Raw genomic sequence first — 18,512 nt, 5'->3', positions numbered from 1 at the left:
GCCTTATCTTCAACAGACCTGGTTGTCAATGAAATTAGATTTGTTTAAAGGGTTTTTTAAACCAGGCCCAGTCCAGATAATGTCCAAGTCGGACTCAGCAACACACACCTTCATTCATGTACACAGAAAAAAATTAGGGAACACAACAGATTGCATATAATTTATAAACAAAATTACATTTTCAAAATAAGCATTTATGTACAGTCCAGATTATGTCCAAGTCACTCAAATTAGGGAACACAACAACAGATATCATATAATCTATAAACATAATTATACTTTCAAAATAAGCCTTTGAGGACTTCTCATCTTTTTTTAAATGTTTTTTGGCATCATTATCGTTTTCAACCATGTAACTTTCTAAAGTTAGAAAATACTGAATAAATGTTTTAAAGAAAGTAATACTAAGTGAATATCTGTTTTTGGCCTTAAAAATAAACATTTTACCGAGTACTATAATTAAATTGACTAAATCATGATTGTCAATGAACTCTCCTAAAATAACAGAAACCACATTAAGCTTCATAAACAAACCAATCCTTAAACACATTTTTTCAACTTCCACCCAAAACAAAGACACAATATGACAATACCAAAACAAATGCAGGGTGGATTCAGGCTCCTGACAACAAAATCGGCAATCATCTGACTCTGTCATATTCCATAATTTTAACATTTTCCCTGTGGGTAAGAAGTTATAAATAATTTTAATTTGAAAATAACGATTTTGCACATCGATAGTGGTTTTATAGATTAGTTTGAATATGGCATCCCATGGCAACGGGCAGTCAAAAAAGTCCTCCCATTTTCCATTTGTGTTGTATGAGGCAGCCTTCAAAGATTTCTTTATTAAATAAAAATTATATATTCTTCTATTTATTTTAGTTCCATTTTGCCAACTAGAATTTATTATTAGAGGTTTACAAACTAATAATTTAGTAGTTCCATAATTAATTATTTGTTTCCATCTTTTCCCAATTACTCCAGTTAGTTGATAAAATGAAAAGCTTGAGCAAGCATCACCATACATAGCTCTAAATTCATCATACTTCATAATTTTACCATTCTCATTGATAATATCATTGACAAAAATGATTCCTCTTTCAAACATATTTTTCCAAAAGAAAGGCTTTCCATCTATTACAATATTAGAGTTCATCCATATTAACTGCTGCAAAATATCGTCTCTTTTTTCTGGCACATAAAATTGAAAACACCACTATGAGTGGATTGTTTCCTTTATGAACCCCGCCATGTTTCCCAGCAGACTCTCTGGGAGGGGATCACTTGTAAAAAAGGATACAATTTCTTTTGATACAGTACATGTTTTTTGTCCAACAGGACATTTGTGTACCACTCAATGTTTAAATACATCTTTGGAACAATTGATGCTTTTAAAGACAGACACATAGCTTCAAGGTTGAGAAGTTTCAGGCCCCCATATTCATACTCTTTGTACAAAACCTTTCTTTTAATCTTTTCTGGTTTGCCGTTCCAGACAAAATCGAAGACCCTCCGCTCATAAATCTTAAAAAAGTTTTGTGATGGAGCTGGTAATGACAAAAACAAATAAATAAATTGAGGAATAATTAACGAGTTGGCAATAGACATTTTACCATACAAGGTTAGGGATTTCCCTTTCCATAATTGCATAATTTTGTTCAGCTTTCTTAGTCGATTATCATAATTTACTGAGCCTAGATCTTCCAGATTTTCTGGGACAACAACACCAAGTATGTTAACTGGTCCATCTGTCCACAAAACAGGCACTTTGCATTCCATTCGAAAGGACGTTCCCTTTAGATTTCCGATCCTTATCATTTTACATCTATCATAATTAAGCTTAAGGCCAGATTGCTGTGAAAATATGTCCAAAAGATTAAGAAGGTTCCGCAAACAATGAGGAAAAATCTTATCTTTGTGAATCAGCCTTTTTTGACATGAACTTCATCAAGAACAAACACAGAACACGCCTCACTGATGCACATCTGCAAGACTCACTCAGAGTTGCAGTGTCAAGTTACACACCAGAGTACAACACACTAGTTAACAGCATGCAATGCCAGGCTTCCCACTAACTGACAAAGAAACAGGTAACAGATTTGGTGTCCAGTTCAAAGTGTGACATGATTTAAAAATTTGAGAGTTTACTTTTGTATTTTACATGAGTTATTATTTGTACAAACATAGTGCAAAGTAATTCATGATTTGTTAAAAAATGTTAGTGGCTAGCTAGTTAAAATGGGATATTGTGATTTCACAAGACTGTCTTAGAAGTGATCATTTGAAAATGTTCAATTTGAAAAATGTGCACTTAGAGAAAATATAAAAATAAAGTGTTGCATATTGATATTTATCTGTTTCTATATATATTTATTGTGAGAAATCATTAAAATGATCAGTGTTTCCACAAACATAAATATCATTAATTATTAATAATAACAGAGTTAAAGGTAAATTGAGCAAATTGGCTACTTCTGGCAATTTATTTAAGTGTGTATCTAACTGGTAGCCCTTCGCATTAATCAGTACCCAAGAAGTAGCCCTTGGTTTCAAAAAGGTTGGTGACCCCTGGTATATACTAACATCATGTATATAACACCTGGTGTTTGGATGTTTTTTTAAGGGCTTTATGGGCAGAATTGAGCAGCTCACATAGGCTCCATTGTAAGTGGACTTTTGATCGAATGTATTTAATATTTAGAATGCATAAAAATTTTTAAAAAAGATTATGAACGATAGGCAAAATTCCAAAAAAAGTGCAGTTCCCCTTTACACAAACGATCGGCGTTATACACAAAAATGTAAAATTACTAATGATTTATTGCTAACAATGGATTCTGATGCGTCATCTATGTTGCTGCTTCTTGATCTTAGCGCTGCTTTTGATACCGTCGATGATAATATTTTATTAGAGCGTATCAAAACATGTGTTGGTATGTCAGACTTAGCCTTGTCTTGGTTTAACTCTTATCTTACTGACAGGATGCAGTGCTTCTCCCATAACAATGTGACCTCGGACTATGTTAAGGTAACATGCGGAGTTCCCCAGGGTTCGGTTCTTGGCCCTGACATCATACGCAAATATGGTGTTAGCTTTCACTGTTATGCTGATGACACCCAACTCTACATGGCCCTAAAGCTGACCAACACGCCGGATTGTAGTCAGCTGGAGGCGTGTCTTAAAGGCCTACTGAAATGAATTTTTTTTATTTAAACGGGGATAGCAGATCCATTTTGTGTCATACTTGATCATTTCGCGATATTGCCATATTTTTGCTGAAAGGATTTAGTAGAGAACATCGACGATAAAGTTCGCAACTTTTGGTCGCTGATAAAAAAAGCCTTGCCTGTACCGGAAGTAGCGTGACGTCGCAGGTTGAAAGGCTCCTCACATTTCCCCATTGTTTACACCAGCAGCGAGATCGATTCGGACCGAGAAAGCGACGATTACCCCATTAATTTGAGCGAGGATGAAAGATTTGTGGATGTGGAACGTGAGAGTGAAGGACTAGAGTGCAGTGCAGGACGTATCTTTTTTCGCTCTGACCGTAACTTAGGTACAAGGGCTCATTGGATTCCACACTTTCTCCTTTTTCTATTGTGGATCACGGATTTGTATTTTAAACCACCTCGGATACTATATCCTCTTGAAAATGAGAGTCGATAACGCGAAATGGAATTCACAGTGACTTTTATCTCCACGACAATACATCGGCGAAGCACTTTAGCTACGGAGCTAACGTGATAGCATCGGGCTTAACTGCAGATAGAAACAAAATAAATAAACCCCTGACTGGAAGGATAGACAGAAAATCAACAATACTATTAAACCATGGACCTGTAACTACACGGTTAATGCTTTCCAGCCTGGCGAAGCTTAACAATGCTGTTGCTAACGACGCCATTGAAGCTAACTTAGCTACGGGACCTCACAGAGCTATGCTAAAAACATTAGCTATCCACCTACGCTAGCCAGCCCTCATCTGCTCATCAACACCCGTGCTCACCTGCGTTCCAGCGATCGACGGAGCGACGAAGGACTTCACCTGATCATCGATGCGGTCGGCGGCTAGCGTCGGATAGCGCGTCTGCTATCCAAGTCAAAGTCTTCCTGGTTGTGTTGCTGTAGCCAGCCGCTAATACACCGATCCCACCTACAACTTTCTTCTTTGCAGTCTTCATTGTTCATTAAACAAATTGCAAAAGATTCACCAACACAGATGTCCAGAATACTGTGGAATTTTGAGATGAAAACAGAGCTGTTTGTATTGGATTCAATGGCGTCCGAATACTTCCGTTTCAACCATTGACGTCACGCACATACGTCATCATACATAGACGTTTTCAACCGGAAGTTTCGCGGGAAATTTAAAATTGCACTTTATAAGTTAACCCGGCCATATTGGCATGTGTTGCAATGTTAAGATTTCATCATTGATGTATAAACTATCAGACTGCGTAGTCGGTAGTAGTGGGTTTCAGTAGGTCTTTAATGAAATTAAACAATGGATGTCCGCAAATTTTTTGCAACTCAACGCCAAGAAAACGGAAATGTTCTGCTAGACACCGACATCTATTTAATAATACCACCTTAACATTTGACAACCAAACAATTACACAAGGCAACTCGGTAAAGAATCTGGGTATTATCTTCGACCCAACTCTGTCATTTGAGTCACACATTAAGAGTGTTACTAAAACGGCCTTCTTTCATCTCCGTAATATCGCTAAAATTAGTTCCATTTTGTCCACTAGCGATGCTGAGATCATTATTCATGCGTTCGTTACGTTTCGTCTCGATTACTGTAACGTATTATTTTCGGGTCTCCCTATGTCTAGCATTAAAAGATTACAGTTGGTACAAAATGCGGCTGCTAGACTTTTGACAAGAACAAGAAAGTTTGATCATATTACGCCTATACTGGCTCACCTGCACTGGCTTCCTGTGCACTTAAGATGTGACTTTAAGGTTTTACTACTTACGTATAAAATACTACACGGTCTAGCTCCATCCTATCTCGCCGATTGTATTGTACCATATGTCCCGGCAAGAAATCTGCGTTCAAAGAACTCCGGCTTATTAGTGACTCCCGGAGCCAAAAAACAGAGCGTTTTCTATTCGGGCTCCAGTACTCTGGAATGCCGTCCCGGTAACAGTTAGAGATGCTACCTCAGTAGAAGCATTTAAGTCCCATCATAGAACTCATTTGTGTACTCTAGCCTTTAAATAAACCCCCTTTTTAGACCAGTTGATCTGCCGTTTCTTTTCTTTTCTCCTCTGCCCCCCTGTCCCTTGTGGAGGAGGGGTTACACAGGTCCGGTGGCCATGGATGAAGTGCTGGCTGTCCAGAGTCGGGACCCCGGGTGGACCGCTCGCCTGTGCATCGGTTGGGGACATTTCTGCGCTGCTGACCTGTCTCCGGTTGGGATGGTTTCCTGCTGGCCCCACTATGGACTGGACTCTCACTATTATGTTGGATCCACTATGGACTGGACTTTCACTGATATGTTGGATCCACTATGGACTGGACTTTCACAATATTATGTCAGACCCACTCGACATCCATTGCTTTCGGTCTCCCCTAGAGGGGGGGGGCACCCACATATGCGGTCCTCTCCAAGGTTTCTCATAGTCATTCCCATCGACGTCCCACTGGGGTGAGTTTTCCTTGCCCTTATGTGGGCTCTGTACCGAGGATGTCGTTGTGGCTTGTGCAGCCCTTTGAGACACTTGTGATTTAGGGCTATATAAATAAACATTGATTGATATTTATAACACAGTTACATGGACAAATACTAATATTTATTTTTGTTATGAGGTTTTTTTTATGTTATCATTGATAAATTGATTTCTCTGAAAATCCAAAATGATTTCTGAAAGAGATCCATGATGCATGTGTGATAATTTGAAGTGAGGTATGAATGTGTGTGTGTGTGTGTGTGTGTGTGTGTGAGTGTGTTTGTGTGTGTGTGTGTGTGTGTGTATGCGCGCCAACACACACACACATGCGCTCATATGTGAACGTGTTTGTGTGCCCTTTTCAAGTGTGACCACCTGTCTTTTGTTCCCAAATAAATAAATAAACACAGACCACACCAGCTGTCCCTGGCAGCCCGTCCCCTTAGAGGTCAAGGGCTCCCACCGCTGGCGTTGTTGAGGCGGTGGACACTTAGTACTTTCCTCTCAACTTCTCCCAAGTACATCTGCACACACACACGGCCTCACACAGTCAAATGAGCCAGGCTTTGGCGAGGAATGTTTTATTACACCGTGGCGTTAGACTGCACATATCTCAGCTCGTCACCCTGCAGCTAAGCTCTATCACATGGCCTCTTGCTTTCCATGTGAAGTGTTTTGCTCCAGAAGAAATGCGCGCACACTCACACACCATGCGGTCACTCTAAGCTCTTCCATCAGGCAGATGTGAGCTGCTGTGGTTGAAGCGTTCCATCAGGAACTCATTGACTGTTTATGAATGATCATGGAGGACATTGTTTTCTTTATGTGGGAGCTGGCTGGCTAGCGCCGCCATGTCGTCTGTTTGTGCACAAAGTACGTGCCGGGGAGCACGGCCAGACAATAGCCTGACTGAGCTACTACCCACGCACACAATAGAGTGGAGGGATGAGGCCGAGGGCTGGGGCCACAATTTCGGGGGCCGTTGGAGAGATGGGGGCAGGGGTAGTTGGTCGGATGCAACCCCCTTGTCTGTATGCCGTTCCCAGAATGGATGCACTGGGATGGGAAGGGGGGAGGGTGGTGGGAATGGGAGGCTATCCCCATTGGGATCATGTAGCAGAGCAGCTGGATTCCTTTCATCGTGCACATGAGAAATGATTACCAAAGTTGGCAATAAGTTGATTTCCAAACACACCATAATGTAATAAAGGATTGCATACAACTATTGCATTGGCCTTGAAAATATTCTGGTGTTGAACTTGACAGTTTTTAATGGACCAGCAGTGTTCTGTTGTCTCTATACACATGGCAGCACAGGTGCAAAACGTGCACTTACTGCTGCTTGTGTCTCACATGAGCGCTCTCTTAGTAGTGCCCCTCAAAAAGTATTATAATACACTGCATTATTGTCTTAAATTGTCGTCTAACACTCACGCAGTGGTTCTCAAACTTGGCTCTTCAAGTACCACCATAATGACCCACATGAAACTAAAGTAGTGTAGTCGGCCTAAGTATTCAATAAAAAAACAAGGCAGAGGTTTTATCTACCAAGTATATTTAATATTGGTGGCCACTGTAGCATTACACACAGTTTGAACAGTAACACTGTGTTTGAATATAGGAAAATAAAACAATGTATTTTAATCAAGTGATTATTTGGCTTACCACTAGAGCAGGGGTGTCCAAAGTGCGGCCCGGGGGCCATTTGCGGCCCGCAGCTAATTGTTTACCGGCCCGCCACACATTCTGCAAAAATTGCAAAATTGATAATATTGCAAAAATTTAAAAAAACATTTAAAAAAAGTGGAATGAGGGGAAATCTAACAAGAAAAAGTTGCAATGTTGACACAAAGCTGCCATGCAGGCTGTTTTTTTCTTTTGTCTTTATTTTTCTTTTTTTTGCCATTGCTAAAAAAAAAAAAGAAAAAAGACTAAAAATCTGTTATAATGAATTATTACTTAAAAAATATCACTTTAAAATGTTTTATGTGGAAAAAATATTGCATATATTGTGTGGTTGCCATATAAAAACAAAGTTTTATTTGACAAAAGAGCATAAAACAAACAAAACAATAGTTCAAAAGTAAAATCGACAGATATATCTGAAGTTGATCTCGTAATTTAAGTGTTAAAAGTAAAAAAAAACTAATAAAAATGTATCACTTTATGAGTTGGGGACCTTTTGGATCCCAAATATATTTAGTAGGATTTTATTTAACTTTTCACTGTGATTACTAAAAAATATTAAAGACTTAAAATCAATGGTGTCCTGCATTATTGATCTTTTAAGGCTCTAATTACTAAATACTGCATATTTCAGTTTTACTTTAAAAAACAAAGTTGTCTTTTTTTTAAACTTTATATCAACCTCAAGTTGATATAGAGATTTACTGTAAGCGTTACATAAAAAATAATAATAATAATTTGACTTATTTTTAACAGTTTAATGACTGAGACCCTTTATAGTCCCCGGGAGCCCTAAAGGTTAAAAAAAAAAAAAATCCATATATTTTATTAAGGTTTGAAAATGAAAAATATCAAAATGGCCCCCGCTTGCTTAAATTTTTCTGTGTACGGCCCTCAGTGGAAAAAGTTTGGACACCCCTGCACTAGAAGGAACCTGTGTATTACTACAGTCAGAGTCAAGTATAAAGAGAGTATGGCCAACCTGGTCTCAGGCGGAAAGAAGACAAGTATGGGAAGTGAAGGTTTGTGGTCAACACTGGGGAGTCACCAACTACAATGTCTTGTGTCAGGTCAACACACGCCACAACCACTGTGTTTTGTTCAGGAGAGAACACACACAAGCTAATACAAATAATAACAAGAAATGAACAAGATGGTGTGACAAAAACAGACTATCTTTGAATCTCAGAAAGACTAAAATAATGATATTCAGGAACAGTAGACTGTGATGAGGTGGCGACTTGTCCAGGGTGTACCCCGCCTTCCGGCCGATTGTAGCTGAGATAGGCTCCAGCGCTCCCGCGACCCCAAAGGGAATAAGCGGTAGAAAATGGATGGATGGAAGGAACAGTAGAAGAGAAAATCAAATACAAATAGACATTACTTACATCAATAATGAATAAAGCAAAATATGTTCTGGATCAAAAATCACTCCATATTGTCTACTGCTCACCAGTGTTACCATATCTGAGTTATTGTGCAGAAATATGGGGAAATAACTACAAAAGTACACTTATTGACTATGTTACAAAAAAGAAATATCAGTTATAATAATAATACATAATGAATGATACATACAGTGATTACAAACACATTGGAGGCAGCCACAACAGTTAACATACTTCACACAAAAGTCACAATTTCTCCATGATTGTTGGTCCAAAGCTAATGAAGATTTTGGCAAAAATATTTTTTTTAGTTCTGTGTATTTTTTTTATGTTATTGCATCGTCGGGTGCGTGTTAGTGCCTGCTGGTAAGGAAACAGGAATGTAGCAGCAGAGTGTGTCAAATACGGCCGCAAAATTATAATTTGACAAAATAGGAGCATGTTTTATTATAAGTTTATGAGCTGGAGTATGTCTAGAATTATATATGGGGATATAATTTTGGTTTATTTTGTCAGAAAAACTAACGTCAAAACGAGAGCAATTGCATGCGTCCTGGCACAGCCGCACACGTCCTTGGTAGAAAAGATGGCTCCTGTTGTTTAGTCGGCCATTCTCTCTTTATACAGGACTGTGACCAAAGTTTGAGAATCACTTGGCTAGTGAGTAATGCAGTATAATGCATAATACTGTTGATACTACAAGTCCCAGCATGCACTGCAACAAGTGTCTGTTAAGGAGCTGAACTTACCAGGTGCTAATGCTGCATTCCATTTACCTCGGAAGTTGGAAGCCAAAGCTGGGAACGATGCACTCCTTCTGCAACCTTTAAACACAATGGATAAAGAGGACGACACATTGTTCATGATGTATGCACGTACTGTACCACACTAAAACATTTACATTTAGTGAATGTTGTCTGTCCATCTGTGTTGGCCCTGTGGTGAGGTAGCGACTTGTCCAGGGTGTACCCCGCCTTCCGCCCCAATGCTGCTAAGATGGGCTCCAGGGCCCCCTCGACCCCAGTAGGGACAAGCGGTAGGAAATGGAAATATGGATGGACTGCACTAACATTACCATATACATCCCACAATACAACGTAAATGGCTGATTTTGTGCGCCAAAAACTAGTCGGAAGTGCTAATAACGGATATTATGGAAGCTTCTGTTATCGTTTACACTCAAAGCAGTCATCTTTGAAGCCAACTTGGGGGTGATGAGGGGGACAAATACGAACTCGAGGGGTGTTCCATTTGAGATTTCCAACAAGAAACTCGGAAATTCCGACTTCCAAACATAAATGGAACGCACCATAAGCCCCCAATCCTCATGTCAAGCATACTTTGCACTTAGTCATCCCTTGCTACATCTCCCTTTAAATATTGCCACTTCACTACATCATTGATTTTTAAACATTTTTAAAGCATCTACTACATGTTCTTGACCTAAATTAAGTGTTATATCAAGTTGTATTTATGTCTTTTATGTAATACAATGCAATATTTGTTTTACTTTCTGTTTTGTTGTGGCGATCGACAATCAACGCGGACATGGAATGCTAACATCATAGCTATTAGCTAATTGTAACTGCGGCTGTCAAGTTTTTAAAGAAAAACTTATGCCAGTGGTTTCAGCGCATGGAAGCCCATTTCTAACTTAAAGTAATTAAGAACAGGATGACTTTTCCAGGTCCTGGCTATGTTTTAGTGGCCGAGTGATGCTCCAGACTACTGGTGAGTAGTGTAACTACAGTGGAACACACTCGAAGCCTCGACATTGGGTGAAACAAGTGTAAAGGAGACTATATGGGTACTATATCATGTTTAGAGGGTTTTAATTAGGGTAAAAAAAAACATTTTGTCATTCTCCAACTATGAAGATATTTGATTTATTAATAATCCTAGATTGTGGAAATTTGTCATCAATAAAACCTAGGTAATGAATCATAAGTAGTCAGTTATACTCACTGTTTTTATGACAAACAATAAAATACAGCCAGCTCACTTACAAGTTCCCCTATGCCAAATGTTTTTTGACCCTCCAAGGACACCGTATGTCCTGATACAGAGTACCAGCTAGCTTATGTGAACTACCCTTTTTTTTGTAGACACAAATTAAAGAACTAATGTGTACGTGTGTAACCTGCGTGGTTCGTCCATGCTTTCTGTCTTCCGCCCGAGCATGAGAGACAAGCGTTCTAGCTACCGAGCTAAAAGCCCAAGCTATCAACCCGATAACCAGCACTGCTCTTGAGGTTGTCAGAGAGTGAGGTTTACCAAAGTACACATGGCCCAGCCACACCGTTACATATGTATTTACAGTATATACCGTATTTTTCGGAGTATAAGTCGCACCGGCCGAAAATGCATAATGAAGGAAAAAAACATATATAAGTCGCACTGGAGTATAAATCGCATTTTTTGGGGAAACTTATTTGATAAAACCCAACACCAAGAATATTTAAAATAAATAAAGAATAGTGAACAACAGGCTGAATAAGTGTACGTTATATGACGCATAAATAAGCAACTGAGAACGTGCCTGGTATGTTAACGTAACATATTATGGTAAGAGTCATTCAAATAACTATAACATATAAAACATGCTATACGTTTACCAAACAATCTGTCACTCCTAATCGCTAAATCCTATGAAATCTTATACGTCTAGTCTCTTACGTGAATGAGCTAAATAATATTATTTGATATTTTACGTAATGTGTTAATAATTTCACACATAAGTCGCGGTACGGTATTCTTCGCTAATGATTTCTGACATAAAACATCATTTTCAACTTAAACTAATCGACATAAGTGCTGACACAGTGGACATCTACGAGATGGCACACTTGCAGTACATTGTGGGGTTTTTAGTATTAATGGACCCTGTTACTGCTTGATTATTTCAGATAGATAAAGATTTGTCCAAACATTAGTATAAGAGTATTAAAAATTAACTCCATTACAATTACTACTATATTATGTGGTATTTATACGATTGCTAAACTAAAATGTAGGTGGAAATGTTTATCTTCTAATGTGTGATGTGAACCAGCAAGATGGAAACGAATGAAATCCACACGACACAGAGTTGTTCCATTTAATTCTATGCATAATCTCAATAAAGACCTAAATCCAGATTGTCACATTTCCACAGCACACACGCCTCCGCACACACTCACACAAGTCAAACTATTAAAATGCACAGTACAATAAATCAAAACAAGTGAATTGCTTCCATATCTAAGCAAAGATTGTCAACTAATCTCTACGCCACTAACACTGAAGCAATTACTATAAAATATACCTTTCTTATTAAAAAAGACATTATATTAAATTCTAATGGCACTTCTACAGTTTGATTTTCATGTGACATTTAAACGTCATAACCTAATCAAAAAAATCAGATGCTGCTAGAGAAGCAGACGTAATAACAATAAATAGTTCTTGTGATTATACACAATTTCACAGTTGGGACCTGCAGGAGACAACATTCCAGTGTTAATGAAGTCATTTTCCGACTGAAAAGATCATACAGCATGACTTAGGCAAACGCTGCCTTTGACCAAGAGTTTTGTTTCAAAAGACAATGAGAATCTCAGCAGTTCATATTCAACAGTGACATGACGCCAGGAGCTCATGGAACCCAACACACACACAAATGCTTGTCCTCTATTAATCCATTTATTCACACAATGAAATGGTTAAAGAGTCCCCCCACCCCCCTTTTAAAAAACAAAAACTTTACAAAACAGTAACCTCACACAAAGCAGCAAACAAACTTGTGATATGTTAGGAAAAGAAGCACGTTGTCGTGGAGCGAGGGACTCCTCCAGATGCAACACCTGTGTGTGTGTGTGTGTGTGTGTGTGTCGACGAAGGCACGCTCGGTGAACATCCTGGAGTTTGAAATAACCGCTCATCTTTTAATTTAAAAAAACGTGTTAGTTTCTCTGCTTTTGTACACATTCAAGAATCAAGAGAACCTACAGCATATTCCTGCCTGTGTACGTTATGAAATAGGAACGCCACACGACTAAAGTGGTTCCACTCTGACAAAACATTGTCAAAGAAGAAGGGGCGATGAAGCACAATTTCTCCAGATGTTTATTTGCCCGTTTTATTGGCAGGATGATCATTCTTCTAATCTCTTTACAGGTGTACAATCAAACCCCAACGGCCTCTCCTCTGTATAGAACAATGAAGCATTTATCTACTGCTTGCTGTGGGAGTTTGAAGGGGCGTGGGGTGGGTGGGGGGTGTAGGACTTTGATGCCGCCAAACAATACACCTGTTTACAGTCTCCTTGGTTTCCCTTTGCCTAAATACATTTCTCACATTCCAATGGCTCCATTCAATACAGCAAAGCGCCAACAGAAACGTGCATCCCCCCCACCCCCACATCCCCAGTAGCTCGGCGAGAGATACACAATGATCCCTTGAGAACTACCTGAGACTTGTGTGTGAGACAAAGCTTGTATTGTCCCATTTCTATATGCCGAATCACTATGGCTTGTGGGTAAAAAAAAGAAAAAAATTAACTATTTCCTGTGTCGAAATTAAACCCCTCGGATTCTAATTAGCAGTCCCCTCAAGCTTTGAGACGAGAAATTCCAGAAAACACCGCAGCCTTTAATAAGGCACCTGACGCCCTCCGCCACGCCAGACAAATAGAATATATATTTACATTAAATATACAAATTGTAATAGCAGCCTAGGCAATAGTGTTGAAACTATATGCATGCTAAAAAAGAAGTGCTTCTCTAGGTTCTGTGTGACTGATATTTCTCAATTAAAACACAATTACAGTAACTTGATTTGCACAAAGAAACAAAAACAAAAAACAGCCCCAGTGCCAGTTAATGAGTACCAAAGTTTGAGCTTATGGGAAAAAAAACCCTGAACCCAGGTAATAAATAAATTCAGATCAAGTCTTCTCAGGACAGATTTAACAAAAATAATCCTCCTTCATGCCCAAAGACCTTTTTTTTTTTTTTAAACCACTAAAGGCGCCAACAAGTTCATCAGTAGTAACACATAACACATACAGTAAGAAGGCAAAGAAAAAGTCAGTAGCTTTTGCAGAATGCTATGGTGGTCATTACGTTATCATATTATCCCCAATGCATCCACCTAGGCCAGGAAGTAACACTCCTCTGCTAATCAATACCAACGTCATTGATAAGAGCTTCATTTACATAGTTGGGTCACATTCTTGTGAGGGCACTCGTGGATCAATTAGCATTCCGGTGCTGCCTATTACCTCCTCTGGTGTGTGTGAGTGGATTTGACAAAAGGCATGGTGATAGATGGCGCTCGTCAATAAGTACAATAAGAGGCACCAAGGTTACAGGACAACTTTTTCTCAAGTAGCAATTAGGCCTTTCCTTCAGTTATTTCACATTCATAATAATAAAAAAGGACAAGTAATTCTACCCAATTACGATAATTGTATTATTTTAGCCAAACAAAGAAAACAAACATACTCCAGTAGTACAACTTCATTAGTTTTGCTGCCTTGTGATTTTGACATGTTACAAATACCCCAATAAATAATATTAATTATAATAATAAAGTAGGAGTTAAAAAAAAAAAAGGACGGTTCGGCTGTGCACAAATAAAGTGGATTGTATTAACAAATGTTCGCATCTTCTACTAGGATGCTTCTAGTAAAGTCAACACACAAAGACAAACAAGTGCATCATCTACTTTGTTGAACTTCCACACTGCACTGATGCAGTTCGCCAGTCTACATCCAACCAGCGTAGTTATTGTTTTTTTTTTAAATTGCTACATCTTCATCAAGAGAAATGCCACAGGGGGTAGTATCCAGACAGCCAGAGTGTAAATAATACAGAATTTTAACTGATGGAGAGAGTTTTGACAAGGCCGCAGTGAAACTTCCTGATGTGGCGGTACAGGTCCCCGGATTGTGTGAAGCGGCGCTCGCACCACTTGCACGCGTGAGGCTTCTCTCGCGTGTGGACCACAGCGTGCCGACTCAAGTTGTGCGAGTACTGGAAGCTCTTGCCGCACTGGCCGCAGGTGTACGGCTTCTCGCCGGAGTGCGTGCGCTCGTGTCGCTTGAGCGTGTACATACAGGAGAAGGTCTTGTTGCACTGCATGCAGGTGGGCACAGAGCCGTCGGGGGACAACTTGGAGCGGGCGCCATCCTTCTCGCGGAAGTGCGAGCTGAGGTGCAGCTGCAGGACGTGCGGGCTGGGGAAGACTTTGCTGCAGAGCGGGCACACGCACACCTGTTGGCCCGGCGGCAAGAGCACGCCACTGGAGGTAGAGATGTCCGAGGAGGCCAAGTCGTCCTCCTCCTCCTCGCTGTCCCCCAGCAGCCGACCCCTCCTCTCGTCGGCTGCCTCCCTGCCGGGGGCGCCCTCCCTCCTCCCGCAGGCATCCCCCTCTTCGTCCATCAGGTCCTCCTCCTGGGAGAGGAGGGCGGCGGTGGAGCCGTTGTTGCCTGGGAAGAGGGCAGCGAACCCTGTCACCACTGAGCTCCTGGCACTATTCCCAAAGCGCTGGCTCTCAGGGCTCATCGGCTCACTGTCCTCCTGCTCTGACAGCAAGTCGTGTTCATCTTTAACAAGTGGCTCAGTGCCCTGCTGCTGGCTGTCGAGGGCCAGCTGTCCCGAGATGTAGGAGGGCTGTAAGGGATCTCTGCTAGACAGAGGCTTGAAAGACAAATCCAGAGCGCAGTCCATGTCATCCGAAGCCCGGGACCTCTGGGACAGCGATACGGTGGAACTACTGACATCAGCTTTTGTTTTTCCAGCTGTTTGGACGCAGGGCTCGGCCTCCGCTGACACATAATTGACACCTACAAGGTCCGGGGACCTGCCAGAGTGACCGTTTGCCTTCTGCCTGTTCTGTGCCGACCTTTCACAGTCGGTGACAGTGAGGCCCGCTTCACTGTTGTCCGTGTCAAACTGTTCCGTCGGGGAGGGGGACCCGGGGAGCCCCTGAGACCGTCGCTTTCCGAGCTGCTTGTCAGCGCGCAGCTCGGCGTCCGCGGAATTGTCCCGGTCCAGACAGCTGAGTCCAAAAGCCTCGCCCATCTTCTCCTCGTCTTTATCTTTCAGCTTGCCTTTGCACACTTTGACGATGTCATACATGTGGAGGTAACTGGCCGCGGCCAGCACATCCTCCACTGGAAGAGTGCTGAATTCCAATTTGCCCTCATACATAAATTCAAGGAGCAGACTAAAAGCCGGCGCTGTCACAATGTCACTGTTGAGATGCACAACGTCCCTTTTGTCCAGCTGGTCCCTGTAGAAGAGATGGAAGTACATACTGCAGGAGGCCAGCACGGCTCTGTGCGCCTTGAAGCGAGCCTCCCCGACCAAAACAGTGCAGTCACACAGGAAACCTTGGTGACGCTGCTGACTCAGACACTGCAGCAACTGGCGGCTATGGTCTGGGAACTCCATTCTTCCTTCATAACCTGATGAAAAACAGGAAAAACAGGATAGTGGATAAACCAAATGGGGCTATTAAGAAGGGAGCTGAAGGCTGGTGTTAGGTGAAGAAACAAATGACTAACATATGGCAGCACACACACAAACATACAGTATAAGGTGCTACCTATACAATATACTGTACAATATTTTTTTTAAATAAAAACAAAAGGTAAAATAAAGATGAACCAGGTTTATTTTAAGTTAAAAAATTAATTTCACCCTGCAAACTTAGTTTTGAGTGAATTTCAAGTTGCATTTGGCCCCAAACTTGAGAAAATGAAATGAAAAAGAATCTTAAATTGTGCTATTTGTAGAAAAACATCACTTATTCACCCTGAATCAGTTTATACCAGGTCAGAGTTTAGAAGCACACAGCAAGATTGTACCAGACTGAGTCTCCAACAGGTCGCTCACCAAGGGTCAAAAAGTATTTACTCTTAGTGTTTTAACAACGTATCAACTCAGACATTAGGCCTCTATTTAAATGACAAAATAACAAATACAAGTGTGGCAAAGATTGAGAGGAGATCTGCTTTGTTAATAAAGTATAGCTTATATGTTGCTCACTTCTCCTTTCTTTTTGTCAACATAATGCAACATAGTTCCAACAGTGGTGAACGTGGGAGACCCCTGTACGAGATTCAACTTTAGGCCTGTATGATAACTAGTGAAACTGATGTTTTTTTTACTTGAGGTCTAGGTTGACTAAAAAAGGAAAACATGACCGCAAATATCCCTAAATTTGCATTAGGTCTCTTCTGACGTGACAGCATCAAAAACATACCTCAAATGTTAAGTAAAGATACATTTTACAACTTTTCCCCAGCGTTGCAAGCTGCATTCAAGAGCGCTCACCCATCATATGATCCACTGTGTTCCAGTTTCAAGTCCACTTCATGAGCTTCCGAAAATGTTAGAAAATTTGGATAGCGACGCGTTTCCAAAGACACACATACACACAAAGCGGTGTTTACAGAACAAGCAAGCGGCGCTGGAAATAATAGCAGCCGTCCAGCAGGCAAGGGGTGCAAGGTGAAAGAAGGAAGAAGAAAAAAAGAGTAAACTGCTGCTCTGTTTGCTAATTACACTGCAAGCTGTGGAGTCAGCTGCTCTGACATCACCGCAATGGAAACGCTACCTCCAGCTGTGCTCCCCTTTATGCCATATGTTACCACGGAGCTGTCCAAAAGCACACAACTTGTATTATTTTTTAAACAAAATATCCTAAAAGTATATAAGACTTTGCGCCGACGACAGTGGTCAAAAGTCTGATGCGTCTTGTGGTGCACTTGAACGCAACGCGCAGTGAGTTTAAAAGGAAAAGTGCACGTGAAGAAGCGCAGGAAAAAGGCGTGTTAAAAGCGTAATGAGATCAATTGGGCGTTTTAAAGTGTTGGATAAATTGGTGAGAATCTTTCAGAACAACTCCTAGTAAAGCCTCTCAAATGAGTGGACTCTCTTTAACTTTCGCTTCCTCGCTCCGCTCCTGAGCGCGCACAAAAACACATCTTACTTACATTTATTCCCGCCTTCTTCGTCGTGTGTGTGTTCGTTAGTCCACCTAAACACCTCGACGTGCTACTATCATCATGTGCGGCCAGATGTTCGAGTCCTCTCGTCCGTTCTTCTGGCTTTCAGTCCGACAGAGGCATTGTGCGCTCGGCGCTGCTGGCTGCTGCTGCTGCTGGCTGCTGCTGTGTCAACCAGCAGGTTGATCGTGGGGACACAAATCTCGCGATAGCGCCCGGCCCACCACAAGAACGCGTGCACTACTGCGAGAACTCACACAGCGGCAGCAAGGAGCATAGAGCGCGGGTAACATCAATGCCCCCCCCCCGCTGGAAACACCTGTCTTGTGTCCTCGCGCCATACACGGAAGTGGAGGGCGGGGCCTAAAACTCAGGCAAGGAAGTGTTGGCTTGATGTGAAGACATTATGTTTATACAATAGGTGTGGATTTATTAATATGCAACGTCCTGTTTTTATACCAACCTGCATTTATGTAATTAGGCACAACCACCTAAGATATTAAAATCCAAAAAGGGCTGTATAAAGGTGTTAATTTACCAATATGTTTATAATTGTATTTGGCAGTAACGTAGTGCTTCCTTGTATTTAGCTAACTGAGGTAAACACACCTTTGATACAATAATTGTTACTGAATTCAGTTTTCTGTACCGCTAGTCCTCAATTAGGTGGTGGGTGAGAAATAAGCCTATACCAGCTGATTCACACTTGTCACTCACAGGACACATTTAGACGAACAATTGTTTACACCTATAGACCAGT

The 18,512-nt window shown here is 40.9% G+C and overlaps 1 protein-coding gene across 2 annotated transcripts; it reads right to left on the bottom strand.

Moving 5' to 3' along the window:
- Nucleotides 1-11,843: 11,843 nt before the first annotated feature.
- Nucleotides 11,844-18,009, bottom strand: zbtb42 (zinc finger and BTB domain containing 42). 2 transcript variants are annotated; one of them, XM_062041997.1, is made up of 2 exons: nt 17,741-18,009; nt 11,844-16,207 (listed from the first exon to the last, which is right to left on the bottom strand). In XM_062041997.1, exon 2 carries the CDS (start codon nt 16,191-16,193, stop codon nt 14,616-14,618), a length of 1,578 nt encoding a protein of 525 aa, XP_061897981.1. In that variant the 5' UTR covers nt 16,194-16,207; nt 17,741-18,009; the 3' UTR covers nt 11,844-14,615. The 2 variants fall into 2 exon arrangements, with proteins under 2 accessions (XP_061897981.1, XP_061897980.1); XM_062041996.1 differs by lacking the exon at nt 17,741-18,009 and adding an exon at nt 17,079-17,316.
- Nucleotides 18,010-18,512: the final 503 nt, after the last annotated feature.

This window comes from Entelurus aequoreus, linkage group LG03 (genome assembly GCF_033978785.1).
Source record: "Entelurus aequoreus isolate RoL-2023_Sb linkage group LG03, RoL_Eaeq_v1.1, whole genome shotgun sequence".
NCBI lineage: Eukaryota > Metazoa > Chordata > Actinopteri > Syngnathiformes > Syngnathidae > Entelurus > Entelurus aequoreus.
The sequence above is the reverse complement of the archived record's forward strand: the minus strand, read 5'-3'. Positions and strand labels throughout refer to the sequence as shown.